Raw genomic sequence first — 22,156 nt, 5'->3', positions numbered from 1 at the left:
TGGAGATGAAGATTTCGTTTTTCAGCACGACCTGGCACCTGCTCACAGTGCCAAAACCACTGGTAAATGGTTTACTGACCATGGTATTACTGTGCTCAATTGGCCTGCCAACTCTCCCTTGGTTAAAATTGCTAACTTCTCTGGATTTAAACATTCTTGAAAACATTAACTGCAGGTGCACAAGTCAACAATAACAGTTTTAGTGTTTTTTAGATCCAAAACTTTTACATATTGTGCCTTTAAACAATGATACTGTTTGTCCCCTGCTTGTCCCCATGTCGACGTCTATGGATGGGGTATAGCATTATTTGTTGATTGAAAGTTTTGTTTTTGAATAAAGTGGAAATGCCATCAAGGGTTAATTAGAGGTGATGTAGATTGAGGTGAGAATCTAACAAATTCCCTGGGGTTTGAGGGGGTATAAGACATGAGTTTTCCCCATTCTTCCCACATTCTTCCTGAGAACTTCAGCCAGCTAGCTAAATGCGTGGGGATATTTTGGACTGTGGGTAAGGCTATACACAAACGCAATTCCGACAGACACTGTAACTGATGTTTCACAGCACTGCTTTTGTTCTCAAAATAAAAAGGGAGTTTTTCCACTGCTGGCATATGTGTCAGTTTTGTTAAGGTTTTTCTAACATTTTTTTCACTTCTGTAGCTACCCAATAAATAAAATTTGATCACAATTTTTGTTTATTAAAATTTATTCCAAGATGCCTTCTCAGAGTATGTTTTTCTGGTTTACATTTCTACACTTTCATTGAGGTTTTACTGCAGCTCTGCGGACTAACAGAGACTTTTAATTTGAAAGACAAACGTTTGTCATTTCCTGTGTAACTGTTAGGCAGTAATTGGAGATATTAAGATTTTTTTCTGTATGTCAAGGTTTGATTTTTGAGTTGTCACGCATATAGTAAAATCTATATTTTACACAAATCATCTAAAAACCCCTTACAAGACGGACGTAGCTTGCTAATAAATAATCACATATTGGGTGGTATGTGTGCTAGTCTAACGGTTAGTCACAAGACACGAATTGCCACAACATAAGCGGTGCGTGATTTTGATCATCTGCTTTGCCAACATGATGCGCGTGCAGAAGAGGCAGAGAGGGAGTAGGGGGTCGAAAGCTAAATATCACGTGTATTGTTGTTGCACAGTAAAAGCCATGTTGCTTAACAACTGTGTCAGACAGGAGGGAAAAGTTGTTGTCCTTCGTAAGAGAACATCCCCCGCCTTCTGAATGAACATACGCGAGTCCTGTTTTCCACGCCTTTAAAAACAAGGAAAATACGCCAAGAAATACGAGATTTTCACCGGATGGGTGTTTGGTTTCTGCTCGTAATCTAACAGAAAAACTACCACGATGAGCTATACACCTGATAAAATGCTTGCTGGAAACAGTATTGTCAGAGGTAGGCTCATTTTTTGTTTTTTTATTGCGCTGATCAGATGGGAGCATCGTTACATTGTCACGCAGATACGAGTTGCTGCAGAAACCAAGGATGTTATTTTCCTTTGCCGTTTCCCCTCTTTCCTTTGAGCTTAAGTCGAATTCAAGACAATTTTCTTTTGTGCGCTCTTATTGCGTCCTGTGTTGCTTTGTTATTCCATGCAGGTCAGGGCATTGTGATGGACTGTCTCTTTGCCAAAAATATGTTAGCATTGCGTATACATTTGATTGCAAAAAGACAATATTTGCACATAATTTATCAATATATTCTAGATTGCATTTGAACTCTTCTGTTTTCGGTAATGAATAATGTTCTTTTTAGGTATTGACAACATGGACGAATTACAAACAAAAATAATATTGCAAAAAATACTAAAAGCAAACTTCCAACACAATTTTTATTGTTATATCTGTAATCATATAGTGAACAACCCTTTCAGCAAAAAATACTAAAAGCAAACTTCCATTTTCCCCCCATAAAATTATCAATTTTTAGCGATATATGTCCTATAGTGAAATAACCTTTCAGCATGTTATGCAGCCCTATAAATCTTTTTTTTTATTATTTTTTTTTTTTATATAAATTATGTTTGATTCAAAAAATATTCAAAATTAGTTATGTGGTGACAGGGACATGGAACAAAACAATATTGCAAAGAGTACTAAAAGCAAACTACCAGCACTAGGGTGGCCAAAATATGGCCCTAACAATAACAATTGTCTATCCATATGATGGGGCATACTTTAAATGTATTAAAAGGAATAAGGAATATTTGCGTAAATTTCGAGTGTCATTTGAGTATTTCATTGGCAGGCCAAGTGTCCTGGTTTTCAGTAATCAAAATATGGTCACTCTTACCAACACTATTTTTAATGTTATCTATAATCTTATAGTAAAATAAACTTTCAGCAAAAAATACTAAAAGCTAATTCCTGTTCCATTGATTCAAATTTAGAGGTAGGCTATGTGATAGCTGTGCTTTTCCTAAAGGTTGAACCAAATGAACTTTTAGCCGAAACATTACCATTCAAAAGTTTGGGTCAGTAAAATTACAAATACACTCCTGTGCAAAAAAATAGATCCAGCTCAAAATGGCTAAACAAATACTAAGCTTTTACACAAATTGGCATTTTGAAATTAGCATAATTTAAGCAAATGCACTACTTAAAGGGGTGATGAATTGAGGAATCAACTTTCTCATGAGCTTTTGATATATAAAAGGTCATGGTAATATAAGAATATCCTCTTATGTTTCAGAGCTGAAAACTTTCTTGTTAGTCAAAGAAAAGCTTTTATAGACACCAAGCTCAGCAAATGGTCCTGTGCTTTATGGTGACGTCAGTGCGCAAGGAAACACTGCCTCTACAGAATAATGAGCGTATGTAGTTCAGTAGCCTCGCCCACCGACTCATGGAGGGCTTGTGCAAGCTGGTCAACATATATACAGAGGAAGATTAAGATATTGCACTATTCCTGGTTTTGGAAGAACACAGTCGCTGCATAAGCTTCCTTCGAAGCTTCAAACTTTATTTTTTAATGAAGTTCCATCTCACATGGGGAAGACATGTTCACTTCAGTTCACTGCGGGATTGTTTGTAAACAAATCTCCGGTCGATGCTGGATTTGGATCTGACAGGAATGGTGCAACACACAGAGTAAACCGTGTTTTTATATGCAATAGTACTTCATTGTTATAGATCGTTTTGCTTATGTGTACGTGTCTAAAAGAACATAACTTTAGCACACTGGACTCAGACATGTATGGGCCAGGGCTCGCAAAGCCCGGCAGGCCAATTAATCTGTTAGTATTCTATTCTTGTTCTGCTATTCCCTTTTTGTCTCTCTCAAGTTGACATCTGAAGGGTGGTGCATGCGCCGAACGTGTGCGTGTGCACGCGGTTCGCTCTTATATCGTCCGATCTTGCTGGCTATGTGTAATATAAAAATAATAGGAATCAGTTGTGGGTCGATGAGAAATAAAACATTGTGTTCGTTTGATAAAGATGCGAGCCCTGTGATTGAGATAATCATTTTGGTTGCCGATTCTCCCTCATTCTCTCCTCTGTCACTGAACTGACAGGGGAGCTTAAGCTCATTAAATATGCAAATCTTATCCAATCCTAGCTGTGGGCGTTTACTTCCAAGTCTCCAGTGCGTCACGCCCATCAAAACCCAGCGTTCAGGAGAGAGCCTCAAAACCAGTGTAGGAAATAGCCTATTTCTTATTAGTTATGATGTTTTTGAATGTAAAAACCACACAAACGTCATTAGTTGACATTCAGACAACAGTATATATTTTTTAAAAAGCCAGTTCATGACACCTTTAAAGGTCCCGTTCTTCGCAATTCCATCTTTCAAACTTTAGTTAGTGTGTAATGTTGCTGTTAGAGCATAAATAATACCTGTAAAATTATAAAGCTCAAAGTTCAATGCCAAGCGAGATATTTTATTTAACAGAAGTTCCCTTTCAAAGCCTACAGCGAACGGCCGGTTTGGACTACACCCCTGCACTTCCTGCAGGAATGACGTCACTAGAACAGTTTGTTGACTAACCCTCCGCCCACAAGAACACGCAAAATAGGGGGCATGGTTTTGTTGCTCTCCCACGTGGAGAAGAGCGCGCATTCAGCGCTTGCATCTCCCCGTTATGGTAAGAGGCGGGACCTTTCCGGGCAAAGTGCGCTAAGCTGCTGTCCAATCACAACACAGGAAGCGCTAGCCCAATCAGAACTCGTTACGTTTTCTGAAGGAGGGACTTCATAGAACAAGGAAATCATCAGGCCGTTTTTAGGACAGAGAAAACAGCAGTGTTCAAGTAAGTTGTGTGAAAAATACTGTTTTTTTACATGCGAAACATGAACTCATGTTATATTGCACACTGTAAACATAATCAAAGCTTCGAAAACACGCGAAGAATGGGACCTTTAAAAAGCCATTGCTGTCTCAGAAAAACATCAAAGACAGAATAAAAGTTTTTGGCGCAATGAAACGAGTGGTGTTTTTGAAAATCTGGTGAAAAAATATAACAATAAATGCGTCTGTACCACAGTGAAACATGGAAGAAGAGGGGTCATTGTATGCAACTTTTTAGATACTGGTATTGGTGAGCGACTTCACTGTGAAAAGTAATTTAATGCTTTGGAGTACAGGAGAATATTACAGAATGGCTTGCTTCCCACAAATGAAAAGTTAATTACAGAAGGAATGATCAGTTATCGTCCAATAAGACAATGTTTCTGCCCAAAGTGCAAAGACAACCAAGAAGTCCATCAGGCTCATGTTTTTGTTTCGAATCCTGTAGTGAATATTTGGAGTGACATTAAACTTAAACAAACTGGGAAACACTTTTCAACTACTCATAAGCAGAAGCCATCAACATCGAGTGAAACAACACTGACTCACTGACTTTCTGTAAAAAGCTGTCTGCAAGTTTACTCACACGGCTTAAATGTTTAAAGAAAACTAAGGGGAAGGCTATTCTGTGCCAAGTTACTTTATCTACAGTATTTGTGCAATTCTTGGTAATTTCCTGACCAGTGATTTGTGATTAAAAGGGTTAAGACCATTTAAAAGACCACAAAATATTTAGCCATTTTTGGCTTGGCCATTGTACATGCTGTTCTTTTAAACTTTCTGTTCAAAATATCCTGAAAAATGCACAGTGGTTTCCGCCTATTTAAGCTGCACAACTTTTTCCAACATTGATAATAAGAAGTGTCTTGAGGACCAAATCAGCATATCAAAATGTATTTCTGAAGGATAAAGTGACACTAAAGACTGGAGTTTTGCCATCACTGGAATACATTGCATTTAAAACATATTAAAATAGAAAAGATGTATTTAAAATTGTATCAATATATACTGTATTTTGGGATCAAATAAATTCACCCTTGGTGAGCATAAGAGATTTCTATTAAAAACATGTCTTACAAACTCTTAAGAACCCCAAACTTTTGAACGGATTTACAAAAACTGTAGTGCATATGCATCATGTCCGTCTATCATCTGTTAGAGTATTTCATAAGCATCCCATAACTGTATGTAGTAATTTATATTTCATTACTAAAGCCTATTTTAAATAATAATTAAAACATTAAAAAAAGAGTTACTTCAGTATGTCCTGTCCAGGCTTGTTTCAATAAGAAATATGTCAATACAAGAAAGAAAACTGTAATTACAATGTTATTAGTTTTATTTAACAAATGCATTTGCCCTTTTTACACTAAGGTGATCTGCCCAGTTGAGGTAGCTTGGTACTGACAGATATGGATGTGGGAAGTCTGCCTGTCGAGCTTTGGCGCCTCATCCTAGCGTACCTGCCCCTGCCAGATCTGGGTCGATGCTGTCTGGTGTGCAGAGCCTGGCGGGAACTCATTTTGAGCTTGGACAGCACACGCTGGCGGCAGCTCTGTCTAGGATGCCCTGAATGTCGCCACCCAAATTGGCCCCGTCGCCCCCATCTGCCCCCGGTGTCCTGGAGAGAGGCTCTCCGTCAGCATGCTCTTGCCAGCCGAACCTGGACCCAGAACGGCTCGGACCTCCACTCGTCTGCCTGCCTCCACCTTTTCCGCCGGAGGAAAGACCGCAGGGTTTGGCATGTCGGCACGGTGGCAGGGCGCGGCTATGAGACTCTCAGGGGGGCGCTGGCTGCAGCAGGGCCATATGATAAGGTGGTGCTCCATGCAGGTGTATATGAGGAACAGGTGGAGGTGTCCCTCAAGGTCCCTGTGGAGATTGTTGGAATGGGCAAGTTGGGGGACGTATCACTGTTGGTGAGCTTTGATCAACAGTGCCCGACGGCAAGACTGTGCAATCTGGTGTTCATGCCTGCATGGTTTTCACCAGTGGTTTATAAGGTAAGCCTTGATACTTCCACTAGCACACACAGCCACTTCAAAAGTATCCGCCCATCATTTATCCATCTACAGGTCCTTCTCAAAAAAATAGCAAATGTGATAAAAGTTCATTATTTTCTATAATGTAATGATACAAATTAAACTTTCATATATTTTAGATTCATTGCACACCAACTGAAATATTTCAGTTTTTTTTATTGTTTTAATACTGATGATTTTGGCATACAGCTCATGAAAACCCAAAATTCTCAAACATCTCAAAAAATTAGCATAACATGAAAAGGTTCTCTAAACGAGCTATTAACCTAATCATCTGAATCAACTAATTAACTCTAAACACCTGCAAAAAAATCCTCAGGCTTTTAAATCTCCCAGCTTGGTTCATTACTCAAAATCGCAATCATGGGTAAGACTGCCGACCTGACCCTGTCCTGAAGGCCATCATTGACACCCTCAAGCAAGAGGGTAAGACACAGAAAGAAATTTCTGAACGAATAGGCTGTTCCCAGAGTGCTGTATCAAGGCACCTCAGTGGGGAGGTCTGTAGGAAGGAAGAAGTGTGGCAAAAAACGCTGCACAACGAGAAGAGGTGACCGGACCCTGAGGAAGATTGTGGAGAAGGACCGATTCCAGACCTTGGGGGACCTGCGGAAGCAGTGGACTGAGTCTGGAGTAGAAACATCCAGAGCCACCGTGCACAGGCGTGTGCAGGAAATGGGCTACAGGTGCCGCATTCCCTAGACCCTAGGTCAAGCCACTTTGGGCTACAGAGAAGCAGCACTGGACTGTTGCTCAGTGGTCCAAAGTACTTTTTTCGGATGAAAGCAAATTTTGCATGTCATTCGGAAATCAAGGTGCCAGAGTCTGGAGGAAGACTGGGGAGAAGGAAATGCCAAAATGCCTGAAGTCCAGTGTCAAGTACCCACAGTCAGTGATGGTCTGGGGTGCCATGTCAGCTGCTGGTGTTGGTCCACTGTGTTTTATCAAGGGCAGGGTCAATGCAGCTAGCTATCAGGAGATTTTGGAGCACTTCATGCTTCCATCTGCTGAAAAGCTTTATGGAGATGAAGATTTCGTTTTTCAGCACAACCTGGCACCTGCTCACAGTGCCAAAACCACTGGTAAATGGTTTACTGACCATGGTATTACTGTGCTCAATTGGCCTGCCAACTCTCCTGAGCTGAACCCCAGAGAGAATCTGTGGGATATTGTGAAGAGAAAGTTGAGAGACGCAAGACCCAACACTCTGGATGAGCTTAAGGCCGCTATCGAAGCATCCTGGGCCTCCATAACACCTCAGCAGTGCCACAGGCTGATTGCCTCCATGCCACGCCGCATTGAAGCAGTCATTTCTGCAAAAGGATTCCTGACCAAGTATTAAGTGCATAACTGAACATAATTATTTGAAGGTTGACTTTTTTGTATTAAAAACACTTTTATTTTATTGGTCGGATGAAATATGCTAATATTTTGAGATAGGAATTTTGGTTTTTCATGAGCTGTATGCCAAAATCATCAGTATTAAAACAATAAAAGACCTGAAATATTTCAGTTGGTGTGCAATGAATCTAAAATATATGAAAGTTTAATTTTTATCATTACATTATGGAAAATAATGAACTTTTATCACATATGCTAATTTTTTTAGAAGGACCTGTATCTGTTTCTCCGTCTATCATCTGTCTATTAAACATTAAAGGGATAGTTCACCCAAAAATGAAAATTCTGTCATCATTTACTCACCCTAAAGTTGTTCCAAACTTGAATGATTTTTTTTTCTTCTGTCTGCTGAACACAGAAAAATATAGTTTGAAGAATATGGGGAATTAGTTGATAGACCCCATTGACTTCCATAGTAGGAAAAAAAAATCTGGATATAGACATTCTTTAGAATATCCTATTTTGTGTTCAGAAGAACAAAGAAATTTATACAGGTTTGGAACAACTTGAGGGTGAGGAAAATTATGACAGAATTTTCATTTTTGGGTGAACTATTTATTCATTTACATTTACATTTACATTTACATTTATGCATTTGGCACATGCTTTTATCCAAAGTGACTTACATTGCATTTAAATGTACACATTTTTACATTATTGTCAGTTCTTGCTTTCTCTGGGAATCGAACCCATAACCTTGACGTTGCTTGCACCACGCTCTACAGAAAAGCTTATTCCTTTAAAGGAACTGTATGTAAGAAATATATTTCAATAGCTCTGATATACATTTTTCATGGCCCTGATATGTCACTAGACATTAAGAAATCATGTTATTTTCAAATACTTATATCACTGACAACAGTAGTCCGGCCAGAATATTGTCATTTAAAAGTTGTTGTTGCAGCCCTCAACTGATGTTGATGTTGACATGTTGTGTTTTGGAAGCTCCGCCCTCCACCTTTCGAACAATCACAAAGTCAGTAGTGTTTCTGCATCCGGGTTGCCAGCTCTGCTCTAGTTACCACAGCTGCAGCTACAAACGCTCCTGCTGGATCCTGCAGAATATCTGGCAACCTCGAGTCAGAGGGGAGGGGGAGAGGGGATGGTGATTGCAGTACCAATTTTGGCCACAATTTTACATGCACTTCCTTTAATCATATTGCTTGTCATCATCTCTTTTATCTGAAGGTTGTCCCTTCCACTCTGTAAAAGGCTTTACACAGAAAACACTGTCGGTTTTCCTATAGTGCTATAGTTACATATTTTTTTCTTGTTTCTTGCGTAGACGTCTTCTGGTCATGTCCAGTTGGACAACTGCAACTTCGAGGGCTGTCAGCTGCATATCCGGGGTCCAGGGACGTGTCAGGCTCGTTTCTGCTCTTTTGCCCAGGGCAGCTCTGCCCATTTTCTGGGAGTGGCCATCAGTTTAATGGACAGCTGTGAATTCTCAGGGGGCGATTCCGCCTCTGTCACTGTGGAAGGTGCTCCGGTCTCTGAACGAAACTGGGCCTTCAAACACCTAGTCGCCTTGGCCAAGACCTTCACTATGATGACTAGTAATGGGTCAACTGATATATCTAACCAGGGTGGAAAAGACAGCATGGGTGCTGGTAGTCATGGAGAAACACCCTTGGAAGGAGTAAACACAATGAAGGACTGGAGTAAACAGGAAGTAGATTGGGAAACAAACTGGGCAAAACAGAAAGGTGGAGATGGTCTTCTTCCAGGGCAGGATGGTACAACGATTGAGGAGGATGGCATGGAAACATCAAGTGAGTCAAGTGAGGAAGATGATGTGCTAGATGGCGAGAAAAGCACAGGTTTAAAGCTTTCATACGACCAGCACGGATTAGCGCATCTCTCCAAAGCGGATATGCCTGAATCTTCTGCGTTTCCTGCACTGTTGAGTCTGTCTGCAGAGCTGCAGAGGGATGCAGAGGCACGGGATTTGGCCGCATTGGTTCAAGGCTGCCTGCTGCGCCGCTGTCTGCTGCGGGATGGAAAAGGCGGTGTGCATCTGTGCAATCATGGTCAAGCTCGACTGGAGGCCAATGTGTTTAGGGGGCTCAACTATGCAGTGCGCTGCATCCAGAATGCCAAAGTGTGTAAAACATGCATCTTCATGCCTTTTAAAGCTGTGTTATTGTGTCAACGTTAAAATTCCTTCTCCAAGTTTAATGTGCAGAGATGACTATAAGTAAACCGGTAGCACTTTAGAATAATGGTCATTAGTTAATGTATTAACTAACATGAACTTACCATGACCAGTATATTTGTTACTGTATTTGTTCATCTTTGTTCAAATTAGTTAATAAAAATACAGCTGTTCATAGTTTGTTCATGTTAGTTCATGGTGCATTAACTAATGTTAACATGATTTTAATGATGCATTAGTAAATGTTGAAATTAAGATAAATAAATGCTTTATAAGTGCAGTTCATGATTAGTTAATGTTAACTAATTTAGTTAAATAATGACCATGTTAAAAAATGACCATTATTAAAAAGTGTTACCAGTAAGCCTTTATTTTTCTGATTTCCCTTCAGAGTATAAATAATGCAGCTCTGCGGTGCAACTGGTTTTATGGTATAGTTAGGTGTTTAAGGGTGGGTTAAGGCAGGGGTTTTCAAGCTTTATGATGCCAAGGACCCCAAATATGATGAACCTTTATGGGGGACCCCCTAAAATCCATCTATATTTTAATGTATGAAAAAACATTTAAACTGTTAGATAAATAGTGACAAAATTGTTTCTAAATTTAAGTAGGCTATACTTAATGTTGGATGGATAAACCTGAACAAGAACATTTTCAATTAAAAATGACACAAATAAGCATTTCATAATAAATGTATGTAACCAGTTCACGCACAGCATTAGGAATACTGCCTTACTACCCCAGTGAGCAAGATGAAGGGGACTATAGTGAGAAAAACTCAATAGACAGATGCAAAGCAAACATACCATTCTGAAAAGTATTTATATAGCAAACAAGAAGAGACAACTTTAGAACAGTTAAGATTGTTTGGATTGTAACTTTATCCATTTTACTTTGTCTTTTAATTATCTGACATTTTCTGGGGACCCCTAAGAACCTTCTGGAGGATCCCTGGGTTAAGGTGTAAAGAAAGGATCAACAGTGCAATTATAGATACAATTACATAAATTAATTACTATTATTAGCTTGTAATTATATGCAAGTATTTAAAAAAAAATATAAGTACAATGTACAATGGGGGGGGGGCGGTGGGGGGGGGGTATATGAAAATACACATACTGACAGGCAGGTAGGGCATCGTACCATTCCATTTGAACTGAATGCAATGAATGGACACACTTTTTTTTATCTTACGCCTTCCACAGACAATATATATATATATATATATATATATATATATATATATATATATATATATATATATATATATATATATATATATATATATATATATTGTCCACTTAACTTAGTGATAGCTATCAGGATGTGAATGACCAGCATAAAAAAACATTCTGGAACAAATTTCCTACCCTGCCTTTAAATGTTAGTACATAGTAGTTAAATACACTAAATATATGTGGGGCCATAATGTCATTACTAGTCCTTTGAAAGCAACATACTTCTCTCTGGTCATGACTCAAACTGATGCATGAACCAAGTCTCCTACATTTTTCCCCGATAATCTGTTACATTCGGATGTACATCACAATACAGAAGAAAAGATCTGTCGCTAATTCCGCACATCTCAAAATCCATATACATTTTCATACTGTACATTTATAATGTTGTGATAACTAAGTTCACTTGTAGCATTTAAAATTATATACATATATTTTTTATTTTAGTATTTTTTTTCTAATTTATTTAGGCAGTGTAGTATAGATTTATAAAATCAACCATTTATTGTTTATAGGCCATAATATTAAAATATTAGCTTATTGTTGTTGGCCAGAATTTTTATATAATTAGCTTATACTTGCCATTTGTGTAAAAGTATTAAGGCAATAAAGTCTGGAATACACTACATGACTTTGTCTAGAGTCGACGCTAGTTGCCGAAACCGGTAGGCAGACATATCAAACATCTTTGATATTTTGAAACTGTTTTAGAACACGTACATTTCATTTGTCAAGCATGTTGAGTGAGTTTGTTGTATTTGAAAAAGACTTGAAAGTCTGGTAGTGTGTGATCTTCGGTTGTGTAGTGTATTACAGCCTTATCTCCTACAGATATGAATGATATCTCAGTTTGTGCAGGTTGTTGGGCAGCAGTGACCAGAGTTACAATTTTTACTTGGCAGATGTTAAAACGACAAAAAAGTGACCACTTAGAACACCCTAGCAACTGCATAGTGATACTCAGGAACCACTCAAAACACCTTAGTAATAGTATAACACCTTCATGACAACTATCCATAACACCCTAGTGTCATGTCAGAGCCTTATGCACAGCCAAGCACCAGCAAAAAAAATTCTTAAGAAATGCATTTTTTCATTCCATTTCATGCTTGCAAGAAGCACAACTATTATAACCAGCTGATTGAATAATATCTGCAATCAAAGAAAATATTTAATTATGACATTGCAGTTTCTGATCATCTTCCCTCTTTTATCTTCTTTTCATGTTTTAGTTCTCTTTCATGAATCTCTCTCCCTTTCTCTCTTATACCGCGTCTCCTTTTTTTCTGTTTAGATGGTGATGTTGCGTAATGAAGTGTGTGGGTGCAAGGCGTCTGGTGTGTTCCTGCGACTCTCTGCTCAAGGTCTCATTGCTGACAACAACATTCACTCCAATGGAGAAGCGGGACTAGACATCCGCAAAGGGGCTAATCCTATCATACTGGTACACTTTTTTTGTACAAAAGAAATAGATTATAAGAGTTAGTTCATCTGTTTTTCCCTACCCCAATCACAAATAGTTATTTCTCAGCCCAAATGACAATTTGCCAGTGGGGTAAAAAAAACTGTATGAACTTCTTATACAGTTAAAAATAATTATATTTTACACAATTGTGCTTGTAATTAGATACATTTGTTTTAGGAAGCAAAAATACTGATAAACATTTTGTGTTGTGTAATTAAATGAAAACTAATGCAGTGGAAATAAGTCTAGGAGATATTTTGGAATTTCGTTAACACTTTACAATAAGGTTTCATGAGTTAACATTAGTTAAAGGGGTGGTTGATTATGATTTCTTTTCTTTTTTTTACTTTAGCTACTAGTGTGTAATGTGGCTGTTTGAGCAGAAACAACATCTGCAAAGTTATGATGCCCACAGTTCAAAGCAAAGGGAGATATTTTATTTTATAGAAATGTCTTTTTAAGGACTACAACAAACGGCTGGTAGTGACTACAAGCTTTTTCACAGGTTAGTGACATCACTGACCCTAAAATGTACACAAACCGTGCCCCTGGGTACACGGAACAAAGGGGGTGAGGCCATGTGGGGCTGCGTTAGAGAAAAGGAAGAGTTGTAGCAGAATACATTTAGTCATGAGTCTGCTCTACTACATCTCTTCACATTTATTGCAATACAGAAAGTAACACAAATGCAATAAAATGTCATAAAAGCAAGACGACAACATTAGTTATACCTGTTCTATCATCATGTGGCATATATTCTCTGGATCTGAAGGCATTTTACATTCCTACACAAGTAATTTATAAACTCATGACAGAATATGTTAATCAAGAAGATGGTTAACTCCACTTCAGTTATAAATTTATGAAGTAGCCATTGACACATCCTGTTGCCTTCTACATATTGTCATTTCTTAGTGAGTCTTTTCATCATTGTTCAACTCAGGTAACACCAGCTCTTGAAGCTCCGCCCTCTTCTAGAACAGGGCAGGAACAGCAGCTCATTTACATTTAAAGGGACACAAGAACTGCGTTTTTGCTCACCCCTTAAAAAGTTACAATTTTAAAATGTTTTTAAAAATATCTGTGGGGTATTATGAGCTAAAACTTCACATACACACTCTTGGGACATCATTTTATCATTATTTTACATCTTGTATAAAGAGGCATTATAGGACCCCTTTAATTTATGTACTAACATGAACTAACAATGAACAAAACATTTGCTAAGGTATTTATTAATATTTGTTAATATATAAAGTCAGTCATTGTTTGTTCATGTGCATTCAAATTCACAAATTCACAGTGCATTAAGTAATGTTAACAAACATTTGATTTCAATAATGTATTAGTAAATGTTGAAATTAACATTAATTTAGATTAATAAATGCTGTAGAAGTCGTGGTAATTAATGAAACCTTGTTGTAAATTGTTACCAGACTTTCTGCTATTCCATACATTTTATGTGTATACTGTGCATACAGATTTTTTCCTTCCCTTCTATTTTCCTGGATGTAGTGTAATAGAATCCACAGTGGCTTGCGTTCCGGGATCGTTGTCCTGGGCAACGGGAGAGGTTCCATTCGCAGCAACCAGATCTACGGCAACAAGGAAGCTGGCGTGTATATTCTCTTTAATGGCAATCCTGTTGTCAGGTATGCAGTGCGGGCCAGGGCCCAGGGGTCTTTGTGTTTTAATGCAAATCAAGTACAAGAACAAGACCCATTAGTTATCCTGAAACCATTAAGACTAAAGATCTGACTTCTGTATCTTTCTGTCTTCATGATAGTGGAAATCACATTTTCCAGGGTCTTGCAGCAGGCGTCGCTGTCAATGAGAATGGGAGAGGACTGATCTCTGGTCTGTTTCCATTTTCCATTTAATTGTTTATAGGTGCTTCAAGCACTGTAGACCATGCTCTTTTCAAGTGTTTCCTCATGCTCTTGAAACAGCTAAATCATTTTGAAATGCTCTTCTCTCACCTCTGATAGAGAATGTTATTAGACAGAATCAGTGGGGTGGCGCTGATATCCGTCGAGGAGGGGATCCAGTCCTGCGCAATAACTTCATCTGTTATGGCTACTCGGACGGAGTGGTGGTGGGAGAGAGAGGGAGGGGTCTCATTGAAGGCAACCACATATACGGTGTGAATATTTCAGCTTTTTGCATTTAAGGCATTTGGCAAATGTTATCCAGAATTTGTTCATTCTGTTGCAAATACATCAATAATGCATAACATTATGAGATATGCAATGCAACCCCATACGCAACAAACAATGCACTGTGTATTCATCTTTCTATCAGAACCAGCATTAACTTCTTGAGCAATTTCAGCTACAGTAGCTTGTCTCTTTGATCGGACCACACGGGTCAGTCTTCGCTCCCCACGTGCATCAATGAGCCTTGGTCAAATACTGATAATACTGACATTGTATAATTGTGTGCTTCCCTGGTGTTTTGTAGGCAACAGAGGCTGTGGGGTATGGGTTATGTCATCTAGTCTACCTCAGCTCATTGGAAACCATATTACCCATAACCGCATGTACGGGCTGGCTGTGTTCTGCCGAAAGGACACAGAGTCTGCAGTGAGCCGCGAGGGCTATCGCTCTTTACAGGACAGAGAGCGAGGAGTCGGGGTTGGAGAGAGGGAGCGAGGAGGGCCGGAGAACTTCAATGAGGAAGGAGAACTGATGGCATGGGAAAGTGATGTTGATAGTGAAGATGAACGCTTTTCCACTCGGCGGCCAATCACAGTTGCCCTAGTGGAAAACAACTGCATTAGCCACAATGGAGGTTAGTTGCTGTCAAATATAATTTCTATATTTTCACATCGGGATATTCAAATTACACAGCTATTTTAAGAAGTTACATTTTTTGTGTGTTTTAATTTATCTGCTAATTGGCACATTTTTGAATATGCTTTGAGTGGTCTGTCACTATTCTCAGATAAAACGTGGCCATGATTTAACCAAATTAAAATGAGGGAAGAAATTAATACAAATGTGAGAATTAATTCTTAATTTGTGGCAATAATGTGCAGGGCTCCATAGATTATCATTTATGCTTTATATTTACAATGTTAATTTTAAATTCTCTTCTCTATTATTGACAAATTAATTTGATTAAGATTACGTTTTTCTTTATTTGTAAGGGGACAATGCAATTTCATAAAAACACATGAACAAACATGAGTAAAAAAGGCTATTTTTCATCTGATTCCCATGATGATTATGTTAATTCTGCTTTCTGAAGTCTAGTTGAAAATCATAATTATTTGATTCTTTCTACAGAGTTTCCATGCAACTTTGAGTTTTCGTGACCTTTGTAAGGCAATAGTCTCTGAAGCTGTTTTAGAATGATATTTAGTGTGGAAAGTGTAGTATATTTAAATTTGGGGAAAAAATAATTTTCTTTAGTTACATAACTCTACATAAAAATGAATGAAACAAGTTAACTTTAAGTGTTTCTGATAATACTTTAATAATAAACAAATTATTTAATTGTGGAAATTTTGGAAGTTTTTACAATGTCATGCTTAATAATCATGCTTTATACATGAAAATATAGAATTGCCTTCATATTTTAGTAATGGAGTCCTTCAAAAGGGGATCAAGTCAAGTAAATGTATTTGTTTATTTTGCTTAACAAAATATCAGAATGTTAATGTTTGTAATATCTTCCTGATTTATAGTCACATTTAGAAGATTACAGCTGAATGATAATATAGTTTACAATTTGCTATAATAGTATGCAAGTAATCAAGCAATTGAGATTTGCTATATAGTATTTATTGTCCTACGTGAGTGTACTGTATGTATACGGATAAAGTTGAACACTTATATATCCAACTTTATATAAAGATCTTGGCAATAATATAATTACATTTTGCAATTAATTAAAAGATCAGGCAGTTAAGATTTGCTAATGCATATATCACCTGAGTATCCCTGTCATACAAATTCAGATAAGACTGACATCTCACTCACTTCTGTGTTCATTCTTCTTCTCTTCCCTCTTTCTCCAGCTGTCGGAGTGTATGTGAAGAGCAGTGAGCCTCTGAACGTGGTGGCCAACATGATAAACAATAACAGAGCTGCCGGCATATCCATCATTCAGAGTGCTCAGCTGACACGTTTGGTTGGAAACTGTGTCCTCTGTAATGGCTGGACAGGAGTGTCCGTGGACAGAGAGTGTCGAGTAGAGCTGCGAGGCAATGGGGTTTACGGCAATGACTGTCACGGTGTCTGCTTCCGAGGTGATGGGATCATTGTGGAAAATGATGTGGTTGGAAATAATGCTGTTGGAATACGAGTGATGGACAATGCAGATGTTAAAGTGAGTTTGCTTCAATCTCTGTCACATGGTTGAGAAAGTAAAATAATACAGAGGCTGTGTTTAAAACCTAAAATATCCTGTCTTCACAAGGAATATACAGAAATATATAGTGTTTGCATCAGAGAACAACAGATACAATTTTTTATGGCCAATATTGATACTGATACTTTTTTAATAAGTGTTCTGACACTGAATGTTACAACATCTGAAAAGAGTTTTTCCTAAGATTTTTCCTAAGAAAAATATTTTCTGAACTGATTTTTAATCATTGTATTTCTACTTTTGGCAACAATAATAAAACTGAAATAGTTATTAGACTACAATAGAAAATATGGATATAACTTATTATTAATATTATAATAATGTCATGTTCTAACTATATACACTTTTATTGTTGTCTAATAATTATTTATTATAATACATATTTATTCATATCAATAATATTAATACATTTATTATTATCATCGTTATTGTTATTTAAATCTAGCCTGACGTGGTCATACATACTCAATTCTAGTCAGAATACGAACCGCCTGACCTAAACATTTCGTGGGCGGGGCTAAGTTCGGCTGGCATCCAGGCTAATTTAAATCATAATTAGCCTTTAAAAGTTCTTGCTATTTCTCAATAATTTCTAACTTAAGAATTCAAAATTTAAAAAAATTATAAAAAAACATTTTATAAAATATCATTATTTCAAATATACATAAGTCATCATATCTCTTACTGCATAGTATATCCCACAATCCTGAGCACTTGAATTGGTGGTTAGTTGAAAGAATGTCAGATGAAGCAGTTGGAAGAGATAAACTTAATGATAAATGCCCCCCCCCCCCCCATTTTTATAAAGGTTTTGTATTAATGAGAAATAAGCTAGTCATTAAATACTTATATTGTTATCACTAAAGCCTACATTTATACAAAAGCATTGGCTGTGTAGGGAATCCTTAGGTTTCCGACACTGCCCATGTACTGTTTGATCTGAAGTACTGAAAAGGCTCCTGCTATCAGATGCTGATATTTGATATTTGTTCTGCAGGTATTGCGCAATCGCGTTCAGCCGTTGAGGGGTTATGGGATTTCTGTTAAGGAGCGGGTCCGAGGTGTGATTCAGGAAAACCTGGTTTATCAGGGCCACCCTACGAGTACCAAAACCCCCATCCGGACAAACACACAGAACATGGAGTGCGTTGTACTTAACAACTCTCTGCTCAGACCCAGGTTAGACACGCTCATGTGACATACACAAAACTCTATATATGTAGTGTATAAGAAGTACAGAAATAGGCAAGTTTCACATGTCTACAATAGACAATCATAATATAGTGATGTTCCACAAAAAAACAGAAAAATAAAAAGTAATTATGCTGAAAGCTGAAACCGTAAATAGTTTATTTCATAATCAGTGAATTAATCAAATGCATTTAATAATCAACACCCAACACTTTTATATACATGCTTAAATTGCACAAAGCAGTAGTATATCAATTTTTTATTGATAACAATAATCTTTCTACTCTAAGTTGTTGTTTAAATATAAAAATTTAAATGGTGGCTGTAATGGTAACTTATTTTCATGACTGACATATATTCAATAATGAAGAACACAGCTTAAGTAAAAATATATAATAATAAATATGTAATGTAGTTCATATATTTAAAATGCTCCTCTCTAGCTGACAAATGAGCTATGCACATTGGATAGCTTTTACTGAGGTAAATTTAACTTTACACAACATAGTTTTCAAGCTGTTTTACTGACATCTTTCCATGAGCTGTTACTAGTAGTAAAGAGGAAGAGATGATCAGTTGAACGGAGGGAGGTGGCTAAAGTGATCCGTCACATTAAAGAGAATTAAATTGACATTTATAATTGAATTTTGTTATAAAATTTACAAAATTTGAAAGCATAGACAAATTAGTGGACGGTATGCTCAACAAATAATGCTTTGTTTTAGTTTAGTTTAGTTCACGTATAAACTGAAAATAGCATAGACTAAAAATATATACTCAGCCCTATATCATCTACACGTTTACCTGTTGTAGCTTCTCCACATTGTGCGTATAAAAAAGATGCTGCAACAGTCAAATGCACCATCGGAGAAGCGCCATTTGAATGTCACCATTTCAGTAAATCATTTCGGCCCTGTCTCAGCCAAAGTTGAAAACTAATTGAATGGTTGCTAAAAAATCAGTGCTTCAATAACAATATATGGCATAATATATTTGACCTCTACCCCTCTTTGTCTTAGATCACAAGCCCTTTGGGCCCTGGAAAATCCACCTCCTCGTCCCCACAATAGTAACCCCTCTAGTGTGACCCCTGCCACACTCCCTGCTCACCTTGCCATCACCATGACAAACAGAATCACTGCCTCTGTAGAAAGCGGTTGTCATAACAACGGCAGCATCTTTTGCTCAATTTTATGAGGTACATAATTCTCGGCTTTATGGCTCAACAATGGATCAGATGGAAATCCATAACAATTTTCCCTCTCAACATGAAGAACATAGAGGAGGCCAAGGCGCTGCTTCAGCATTCTGGGTTGGATTATGGACGTTTGGATTCAGCCTCAACCAACTTGACATTCAAATGCTATTAAAAGCAGTGGTAGCTTGTTTAGTAGTCTGGTGATCAAGCAATGAAGGATTAAAGGGTTAGTTCAACCAAAAATGAAAATTCTGTCATTAATTTCTCACCCTCATGTCGTTCCAAACCCGTAAGACTTTCATTCACCTTTGGAACACATAATACCTTTTTGATGAAATCTGAGAGCTCTCTGTTCATTCATTGACAGCTACCAAACTACCACTTTCAATCCTCAGAAAGGTTGTAAAGACAGCATTAACTACTCCATGTGCTTTGTTTGCGAAAAAAGACAATTTACCTCTTTATTTCTAAAATATTAATCTCCAACACACGTTCACGAGAGAACCGTGGACAAAGAGTGGACATTGTTACGTGAATGCACATTGGAAATTAATGAAAATAAAGTGGATTACTATTACCCATGTGGATCACATGGATTACTTTAATGATGTCTTTACTACTTTTTTGGCTTGAAAGTGGTATTTGTGTAGGCTGTCAAAGAAATCTCTGATTTAATCAAAAAGATAATTTGTGTTCTGAAACTCTTATGGGTTTGGAACGACATGAGGATGAGTAATGAATGACAGAATTTTCATATTTGGTGGAACTAACCCTTTAAGACCCCTTTTGATCATTTAAAAACAAAAACAACAAAACACTGAAGCTGGTCTGGGATCAGTTTACACTAGCAACTTACTGGACTGGAGTATTTTATCTTATACCTTAATTCAGATTGGCTAGAAATCCAGCTGACACCTGCCACCCCATCCAATACAGAATACATGTGTGTTGGAAAGCTCTTTTTTTCTTCTTCTTATTGTTAAGGCTAATCAAGATAGCAATGTTTTTATTTAAAAAGAAATCCTGTAAGACACGAATTGTATTGTCCTGTTAACCTACAGCCTGTTGTTATCATTTCAGCCATTCACACAAAGTCAGGAGAGAGAAAAGGACTCAAGGGAAAGAAGAGATTATGAGAGAGACGTGGCACGTGGCTTTCTCTGAACCAGTGCTTAAAATAGAGGATACATAATTTTAGTGCATCTTGGGAATTGTAGTCCTGCTGGCTTCTGCTAATATTCTCTAATGGACAAAAAAAAAAAAAAATGCACGCACTGGGTACCGAGATGCGGCCAGTCAGGTGGCAATATTTAACTTTCCCATTAAACCATGTACCCGTGCACATTACTGAAGGGTTTAGTTCTCAAGTGACCTGGCAACCCTTGGAGAATTTACAATAACTTATCAGAAGAAATACCATTTAAAGATCCCACAAGCACTGATTCATTAGCCTATTAATTAATCATTTATTTAAAAAAGAATAGCAGTGAAGAATTGTACAAAATATTGGGATATGCAAATCTGCTGATAGATGTTTTTCTATTTTGGAGACTGCAAGCAAGATTATCATATGTTGCTCCAGTTAAATATTAGAATCATACAAAACCCCTTTTAAAACATTGTGATGTCAGAATCCTTAAAAGGTATGGAAATAAAAAGAAATTATGCATTGTAATTTAAAGTGACAGTCCACCCAAAAATAAAATGGACACAAAAGATGATATTTTAAACAATGTTGGTAAAAAAAAAAAAACGGTTTTGTCCCCAATGATTTGTATACTATAGACAAAAAAATATGGAAAAATGGTTTCCTTTCCAACATTATTATTAAAATATATTCTTTTGTTCGGCTGCAGATAGAATGTCATACACTCATAGTTTTAAACCTATAAGCAAATGACAGAATTTAAATTTTTGGATGGACTATCTGTCCCTTTTAATCAATCTTCAGGTAGTTTTCCTAAAGTAGTCACAGGGTCTCAGAGACCATGGCTATGTTCAGAGTGGAATCCTAGCTTACTATTTTTTTTTGAAAACTCTGCAGCATATACTGTATAAAAAAACAGTAGGTTATTCTGAATCCATGTAAACATCACATGACCTCATTGCTTGTGAGTGGCATCCAATTGTCAACTTGCCATTTAAAAATTATTTTTTGTGTAAAAATGTCTTTACCTTTACCTTTGGCAGTCTGGTCAAATAATGCCTTGAAGGCATTTTAGCAGTAATTTGGGTTCATTCATCATACTGGAAATGGAGGTAAACTTCACGGTCATTGAATAGCTTGTAAAACGTGGTAGATGGTTGGGTATCCTGAAACTTTGCACACTGTGTACAGTATAAATACTGCAGGAATAATATGGAAGTATGCTGTTTTGAACATAGTCCATAACTAAAATAAGGGGTCTTGTAATGGGATTTCGTTCCAGAACGCTAGACCTTTTTAATCGAAAGGTAGCCATCTTAGGTTAGATTTACAGCAGGCTGTTATTATTTTAGTAATGTTTTCATACCAAATGCTGGTTTGATTTGTTAAGTGCAATATGTATCTACTAAAATGTGCCTATTTTTACAGTAATGTTTTTATACTTAATGTGCAGCAGTATAAATAATCGCTATCATTGAAAACAGACAAATTTCTGTCATTTTTGTCTTTAGTTGCATACTGCATAGATATGGATTTGACTCCTTCAATTTCACATAAAAAACAATCATTGTGCTCCCAAGCCAGACATTTACAACACATGGGTGTAATTACAGTCATTTCAAGTATACGACACGC

General features: G+C 37.3%; 1 protein-coding gene across 2 annotated transcripts; it reads left to right on the top strand.

Moving 5' to 3' along the window:
- Window positions 1–1,021: 1,021 nt before the first annotated feature.
- On the top strand, window positions 1,022–22,083 carry fbxo10 (F-box protein 10). Of its 2 annotated transcripts, none has more exons than XM_067441810.1 (11): window positions 1,022–1,418; window positions 5,685–6,313; window positions 9,039–9,854; window positions 12,441–12,590; window positions 14,127–14,263; window positions 14,398–14,468; window positions 14,600–14,752; window positions 15,072–15,401; window positions 16,633–16,943; window positions 17,983–18,164; window positions 19,196–22,083. In XM_067441810.1, exons 2-11 carry the CDS (start codon window positions 5,723–5,725, stop codon window positions 19,371–19,373), a joined length of 2,919 nt encoding a protein of 972 aa, XP_067297911.1. In that variant the 5' UTR covers window positions 1,022–1,418; window positions 5,685–5,722; the 3' UTR covers window positions 19,374–22,083. The 2 variants fall into 2 exon arrangements, with proteins under 2 accessions (XP_067297911.1, XP_067297912.1); XM_067441811.1 differs by lacking the exon at window positions 1,022–1,418 and adding an exon at window positions 2,682–4,272.
- The last annotated feature ends 73 nt before the right edge of the window (window positions 22,084–22,156 follow it).

This window comes from Pseudorasbora parva, chromosome 4, assembly GCF_024679245.1.
Source record: "Pseudorasbora parva isolate DD20220531a chromosome 4, ASM2467924v1, whole genome shotgun sequence".
Taxonomy (NCBI): Eukaryota; Metazoa; Chordata; class Actinopteri; order Cypriniformes; family Gobionidae; genus Pseudorasbora; species Pseudorasbora parva.
Note: the sequence above shows the minus strand (reverse complement) of the source record. Positions and strands in the feature narration are given on the sequence as shown.

What these genes read in the sequence shown, in the direction of transcription:
- fbxo10 (XM_067441810.1), top strand. Translation starts at nt 5,723, where the DNA reads ATGGATGTGGGAAGTCTGCCTGTCGAGCTTTGGCGCCTCATCCTAGCG. An exon ending in GCTGCATCCAGAATGCCAAA is followed by an intron (nt 9,855 to 12,440) that starts GTGTGTAAAACA and finishes TTTTCTGTTTAG; the next exon opens with ATGGTGATGTTGCGTAATGA. An exon ending in TGAAGGCAACCACATATACG is followed by an intron (nt 14,753 to 15,071) that starts GTGTGAATATTT and finishes GGTGTTTTGTAG; the next exon opens with GCAACAGAGGCTGTGGGGTA.